General features: G+C 31.6%; 1 protein-coding gene across 1 annotated transcript in view; it reads left to right on the top strand.

Annotated features, from left to right (window-relative positions):
- Window positions 1–2,277: 2,277 nt before the first annotated feature.
- Window positions 2,278–8,224, top strand: part of LOC107851132 (apyrase) — a gene marked incomplete at its 5' end in the record, with an annotated part of 19,623 nt that continues 13,676 nt past the window's right edge. The window contains 3 exon segments of the mRNA XM_047405342.1: window positions 2,278–2,406; window positions 5,592–5,648; window positions 5,754–5,846. Of these exon segments, the coding sequence (XP_047261298.1) occupies window positions 2,278–2,406; window positions 5,592–5,648; window positions 5,754–5,846 (279 nt within the window).

Here is an 8,224-nt window from a genome sequence, read left to right on the forward strand (position 1 = left end):
GATCAGGTGGTCGTCCTTCTTCGGGAAGCCCGAGTTCACCACCACCAGCCCAAACGCCCTCGCAAACTCCAATAGGGTCGCCCCCTCTTCATTTCTCTCCCCAAAACCAAAACCTCCATGCACATCCCCAAAGCCTCCCGGTAGCGCCCCGATGTGCCCGTTGAAATCCCCTGCTACCACAATCTTCTCTGAACTGGGCACGCCTCTCACCACGTCCTCCAAGGCCTCCCAGAACCGCATCTTCTCCTCCCCCTCCGATCCCACATGCGGCGCATAGGCACTACACACGTTCAGGGTAAACCCCCGAATGACCAACTTGATGGTCATCAACCTATCGTTGATCCTCTTCACCTCCACTACCTGACCTCTAAGCTCTTATATATATATATATATATATATTAATTTCTTTCTTAGCTTCTTACTTTCACCATATCCAAAATCTTTAGTAATATTCAATTTCGTCTGAAAATTACCTCTGGTCATTGAAAAATCAAGATTTTCTTCGAAAATCAATAATCGATCTCCCACCAAAAACAAAATATAAAGCTCTTTAATATTAGTTTTCACTTCAAAAACCCTCACATATCTCTCAATTTCTCCAGCCTACTACTAGACAAAACTCCCTTAATAACAATTTTCCTAATCTTTCTCCAATAATCACCATAACTAGCAAGAAAAAGCATTGCATTATTGTACCCGATATACCCTCCGACTAAGCTTCCCCGGCGGGCAACAAACACTTTATCATTGATATTCAAACAATCCTTCACAGCATCATAGCTACTTACTACTAATTTCTATCCGGAAAGTGAAAATAGGCCCAACTCATGTATTCGAGATGCCTACTAATTTCTTCCAACAATATATGTTTGTATAGAAAAAGAGAAAGCGAAGAGAAAATACCAGAATATATTTGAACGTAAATTTCATTCCCTGTCTTTTCCTTTCCCCTTCCTTAATTTTAGACCATTAATCTGATAAAAACATAACTTGAATTAGCCGTCACCGCCACTCCCACCCCCTTTTATCAAATTTGGAGTGGAATTAAGAAATTAAATGCAATGAAAAAAAAAAGTATGGTAGAAATCTCTAAACTATTTCTCAAAGCATTCTTTGATTTGGGGAAAATTATAGAAAAAAGAAAGGAAAGAAAATTTAATGAGTATTTTTATTTTGATTTTTGAGATTGAAGAAAAGAAGAGGAAAAGAAAGGGAAAAAAAAGAAGTATAAAAGAATGGAGTAATATTTGAAGAAGGAAATGAATAAAAAAATTGATTAAAAAAATTAAATACACGTGTCAAAATGAGTCAACATGAATGTGGTTGTGGCTTTTTAGGGGTTTCATAATTTCTGTTTTAAATAGTTCAGGGGGTCATAAGATCCCCGCAAAGTATAAGTGTGTAGTTGAAATTTAGAGTAAAGATTGGATGGACTTTTGGCCATTTTTTTTTTTTTTTTTATGCTATTAGGTTACAGAAGAGATAAGTATACATAATAATCACACAAAGCTAGAATTAGTAATGTAGAAAATAAGATCATATGTTAATTATAATACTAAAGTTTTTCATATTGTTTGGGTATATAATTAAGTTAAATCGAGAAATAGTGGTAGCTAGTTGATTTGGTCATTGAGAGCTAGAGTTTCAGCTATGGATTCGATAGAGCCAAACAATTTAAGCTAAAATTATGTATACTTAATTTAAAATGAGTAAATAGAATTACATACTTGATCTCGTAAATATTTATATATATATATAGAATTCTGCGTAAAGCCGTATTCAATGAAAGTCTTAGTGCTCAGAAATCTACTTTCATAACTCAAATTTCATAAACTCAAAATCTTGGATATGTTTCTAATGAGGGTAGACTACGTTCTAGCCGCCTTGGAGTAACTAGTAAAGTTGTTACCATGTGATTAGGAGGTTACGGGTTCAAACCTTGAAACAACCTTTGGCAGAAATGCAAGGTAAGGCTACGTACAATACACTCTTGTGGTGGGGCCCTTTCCCAGACCTTGCGTATAGCAGGAGTTTTAGTACACCGGGCTGCCCTTTATTAAATCTTAGCTTTGGTGTAACGGATAAAGTTGTTGCTATATGATCAAAGTTGAAGCCATGGAAAGAGCTTGCAGAAATGCATTGTAAGGCAGCATACAATAGACCCTTTTAATCCGACTCTTTCTCAAATCCCGTATATAAAGAAAAGTTTTAATGCATCGAACTATTATTTTAAATTTTTATGTAACAAATTTAATTAATCTTATCTTTATTTTGCAGAGAAATCCAGGATTAAGTTCATATGCAAAAGATCCAAAGGCAGCAGCCAATTCACTAGTGCCACTTTTAGAGGGAGCTGAAGGTGCTGTTCCTCAAGAATTACAATCTGAAACACCTTTGGAACTTGGGGTTAGTATATATATTTTACACTATCAGATCACTCAAAATATAACGATTGATTTACGCGAAACTTTTATTTTTAGGTTTTTATTATATAAGCTATCAAAAAAAAAAAGTTATTTATTAAATAGTTATTCCAAATCGGACTATCTTGTTAAAATAATCATCTATATATAATTGTTCATAACAAGTGAAACTAGTAACATGAAGAAAGATCAAGCAACTTGTGACAATGTAGTTACATTGATAATATAAAAACTCTTTATATTGTCGACGTATATATAAGTTAAATCCTGTCAACATAATATAAAATTGTATTATATTATCATATAATAAAGGTAGAATACATCGTCAGGTCCCTCAACTTGGCGTTATCTTTCACTTTGGCACCACAAATAGATGTTGTTCACTTTTGGAACCTAAAACGGCCTTCAAATGTGTCACTTTTACACCTTTTGTTGAATCAGCAAAATAATATTATGTGCGTGTGCTACACTCTTCAATGAGGTGGAAAGTGACAAATAAAATGCGGACATGTATCATTTTTATCCAAATAATTTATAAATAATTAATTTAAATAAAAAATACCCCCTCCCCCTAACCTACCCACCCCACCTGCCTTCTTCTTCAAACACCCCACCCACCCGCCATCCCCACCCCACCCGCCCTACCAGTCTTCTTCTTCAAACACCCCACCCACCCGCCACCTTCAACCCCACCCACCCCACCAGTTTTTTCTTCAAACAACCCACCCCACCCATCCCGCCAGTCTTCTTCTCCTCTTTATCTTCTTCAAAAATCCCGCAACCCCTCCCTACCCCGTCACTCAGTCAGCTTCTTCCCCCCTCTCCTGCCCCCACCCCTACACACACCAAATGATTTTCACCATGAACAACAATAACAACCATTTTATTGTATAAGATTGGATAAAGCAAACCAAACTTCTATATATTTATATATGTCTTTGGTTTCTCCATTATTTGTTGAATATTGGATCCTCAATTGCAACCCATTTGCTTGTTTAGTTGGCTTATGAGTAATATGTTTGAAAAGCTAAAACAACCCAACATGAAGCTTTGAATCTTCAGTAATCCTCTTAATCAGTTAAAAATGATATATCATATGGTTTTGCATTGTGGGAACAAACAGTTGGAAGAGGGGAGTCGAACAGAGAACCTATCATGCTTCACGGATTTAGCTTTATTTTTTATTTTTTTCATCGATTTTGCTTCGATTTTTAATTTTTCTTCACCAATTTCGCTTGGTTTTTAGATTTTCTTCGTGAATTTAGCTTCATTTTTCAGATTTGCTTCATCGATTTTTAGTTTTATTTTTTATTGATTTTGTTTGATTTTAATTTTTCTTCACGAATTTAGCTTTATTTTTCGATTCTTCTTCATCAATTTTGTTCGATTTTCAGCTTTTCTTCATTGATGTTGCTTGATTTTCAGTTTTTCATCATCAATTTTGCCCTTAATGATTAAAAAAAATGGTGTTTATTATCTAATCTTCACAAATCCCTAAATGTGTATAAATTTCTCTCAATGATTTTTACCGTCAAATAAATTTAAGATCGACAAAAATGGTGGATAAAAATGTGAAAGAGTATAAATTAATGGAGTGAGTTAATATACTATTTTTGGCAAAACGAACTCGTAAATGTGTATCTAATTTTTAAATCTCTCCCAATAATTTTCACCATTAAATAAGTTTAAGATTGACAAAAATAATGAATAAAAATGAAGAAAAAGCTATAAATTAATAAAGGTGAGTTAATATATTATTGATGGGCTAACATAGGCTCCACATCAGCCAAAAAAAAGCTTTAACATGCCTTTACGGAGGTGTAATACACACCTTGCCAACTCAGCAAAAGATGTTAAAATGACACACTTATACGCTATTTGAGGTGCCAAAAGTAAAGAACATCCATTTAAGGTGTCAAAGTGAAAGATGACGTCAAATTGAGGAGCCTAGCGATGTATTCTATCCATAATAAAAGTATATGGTCCAAATCTATAATAAAAGTATATGGTCCAAATCTGAAACAATAATAATTGCCCTTCACTTGTGTTTCTTGTTGGGTGGAATAAAAATTAATGCAAGTTGCTTAACTATTGTTATGTACTTTATCATTTAGAATTGTTTATGATAAATGATACTTTTGATATATGGTATTCGAATTTTTCAAAAATATCAACACGTGTATATCAGATTCTTCAACAACATAATATTTTCAAAGAATTCGATACTAAGTTTGTACAACTTAACTTTTTGTTGCTTTTTTAATTTTTTTTTCTTGTGTGAATTATTTAAATGATATAGGTAAAATACATCATTTTTCGCTGAATTTCAATCACAATAAAGAGAGTGGATGCAGACACCAATCAGGTGCTGCCACATGTCAAATATTTTTAATTTCATGTTTTATTTATTTTTTTAATAAATTTTTTCCTTTTTATTTAATTTATCACCCCCCTCTTCCCCCACTCCACCCCACCCCGCGTCCAACAGCTCCCTCCTCCCCCCACGCGTCCAGGTCAACAACTCCCCCTCCCCGCGTCCAGTTTCCTCCATTAATTGGAGCTTAAAGCTCTTGTACAATCTCCATTTTAATGGAGCTTTAAGCTTCATTTTTTTTATGACCCCACCCCACCTTCCCATCCCCACCCGGTCCAACACCTCCTCCCCCATTTCCGTCCAGTTTCCTCTATTAAAATGAATGAAGGTTGTACATCACATTTCCTTTTTAAAATTATGGTGATGTGGATGTTATTGTTGTTGCTTTAATTGATGTTGTTGTTGTTGTTGTTGAGTTATGATGATGAAGAAGAAGTTGGGGAAGAAGATAATGGTGGATGAGTGGGGTTGTGGGGGTGAGGTGAGTAGGGGGAGGGGTTATGAAATAATTTTAATAAATAAATAAGTATTAATTTTTTTAAAAAAAGAATACAAATTATATATTAAATTATTTAAACGTTGGCAGCTTCTAATTAGTTAAAAAAAGTCAACTCTTGTCTTTTCACGCACTTGTGGCACGTGTATATACGTAGAGGGTCAAAATGATGTATTTGCAACGAAATAAAGAAGATTCATAGGATAATAGGTCGAAGTTAAAGTTTAGGCATCTTTTTGAAAATTTCGGATAAGAACAATGGTGTAATTATGTATTTACTCTTATTTAAATGATATAGGCAACAACAGGTTTGAGGATGTTAAAAGGGAATGCAGCTGAAAAAATTCTACAAGCGGTATATAAATTTAATTTCATCATACTTCAAATTATTCACTAGAAGAAAATTAGTTTTTTCTTATGATTAATTTTTTTTATTATTATTTTTTTTCAATTCAATTAGGTGAGAGATTTAGTGAAGAACCAAAGCACTTTCCATACCAAGGATCAATGGGTTAGCATTCTTGATGGAACTCAAGAAGCCTCCTATACGTGGGTAAGTTGCAACAAATTAAATAATTTATTATTTCTTCCTCCTTTTCCTCTTTTTTTGTGAAAAATTAACATAAATAGTCATTCACCTAACAATTTAAAATAAAAATAACTGATAAATATATAATATATTCGGTTGTATATTTATATAAAAATTCTAAATAATGTATAAATTTTATATGCGATCGACTATTTGTGTAAAAATCTCAAATATTGAACAGTGAATCTGATAGATTATTTGATAAAGATTGTTGACTTTTTAATAGTGAGTCCCTTGGATACCAAAGGCCTTAGAATATTATATAACAACATGTAGCTCTCATTTCAAAATTCTCTATAATAAATAATTGCTCTTTAAAAGTAAACATAAAATAAAATAATAATGTAGTGTGGGGTAATTAATAAGTGATCTCAATTGAGTGGCAAATCTTTTTATTTAATCAGCCATAGCAAGTTGCATATCTTATCTAATTAGTTTTTAATTGTGGTACTAATTATTAGAAGAATTAACTTAAATAATTGTTTACTCAACCACTTAACTAAATATACCCCATAGGTATATAATATACATATAGTTCAGGTATAGTATTTGAAATAACAGTATATAATTAAGACTAAATGCACCAGTTTCATTCTGAACTATATACGAAATTATTGAGACATATCTGAATTTTAGGAGGGTCCTATTACCTCCGGGACTAATTAAAATCGTATTTTTGGCAACCTTAGTATTTACGTGGCACATCAGTGGTACATCAATGAATCAACACACTGAAGGTGTAGGCACACGTATGTGCCATGTAGGTTGTCAAAAATACGGTTTTAATTAGTCTAGGGTGTAATAGGACCCTCCTAAAGTTCAGGTGTGTCTCAGCAATTTCGTGTATAGTTTAGGGTGGAAACAAAGCATTTTCTCTATAATTAATGTATAATCTATATTATGGGTATCAAATGGGCCGGGCCGGGCCAACCCGAAATCGGTCCTTCTATTTTAACCGGGTTGAGGGCTGGTTTTGGCGCTAGACGGGCCGGGCTGGGTCAAACAGTAAAAAAATTAAAACCCACCCTAACCCGGCCCACTTAACCCAATCCGGTCAAACCCACCAAAACCCGGTTAAATCAGGTTAAAAAATCAGTCAAACCCAGTCAAAAATATAAAAAAAAAACTTTCTTTCAATATACATTACATATACCCACCTATATACATTATAAATACGTTAAATAATATATTTACACTATATATATAGTATATACTACATTAGAATTTAAAAAATATATACACATATACACAATTAGTCAATTGCTCATATATACGCACCATTCAATGTACATATATTACTACTTATAAAATATACTACAATATATATACATTACAATATATATAGATATACTTATATACTAATTCATAAAACATATGCACATGTATACGTTAAATATACAAGTTATATATACGTGTATATGCACCATACAATGTATATATACAACTACTTATAAAATATACTACAATATAGATACATTACAACATATATAGATATAGTTATATACTAATTTATAAAGCATATACACATGTATACGTTAAATATACACTTCTATAGAAGATATATACATGTGTATACGCACTATTCAATGTATATATACTACTACTTATAAAATATACTACAATATATATACATTACAATATATATAGATATACTTATATACTGATTTATAAAACATATACACATGTATACGTTAAATATAGACTTCTATAGAAGATATATACATGTGTATACGCACCATTCAATGTATATATACTACTACTTATAAAATATACCATATTATATATACATTACAATATATATAGATATACTTATATACTAATTTATAAAACATATACACATGCATACGTTAAATATAGACTTCTATAGAAGATATATACATGTGTATACGCACTATTCAATGTATATATACAACTACTTATAAAATATACTACAATATATATACATTACAATATATATAGATATACTTATATACTAATTTATAAAACATATACACATGCATACGTTAAATATAGACTTCTATAGAAGATATATACATGTGTATACGCACTATTCAATGTATATATACTACTACTTATAAAATATACTACAATATATATACATTACAATATATATAGATATACTTATATACTAATTTATAAAACATATACACATGTATACGTTAAATATAGACTTCTATAGAAGATATATACACGTGTATACGCACCATTCAATGTATATATACTACTACTTATAAAATATACTATATTATATATACATTACAATATATATAGATATACTTATATACTAATTTATAAAATATATACACATGTATACGTTAAATATACACTTCTATAGAAGATAT

The sequence above is a fragment of the Capsicum annuum genome, unplaced genomic scaffold, assembly GCF_002878395.1.
Source record: "Capsicum annuum cultivar UCD-10X-F1 unplaced genomic scaffold, UCD10Xv1.1 ctg77666, whole genome shotgun sequence".
Lineage (NCBI taxonomy): Eukaryota > Viridiplantae > Streptophyta > Magnoliopsida > Solanales > Solanaceae > Capsicum > Capsicum annuum.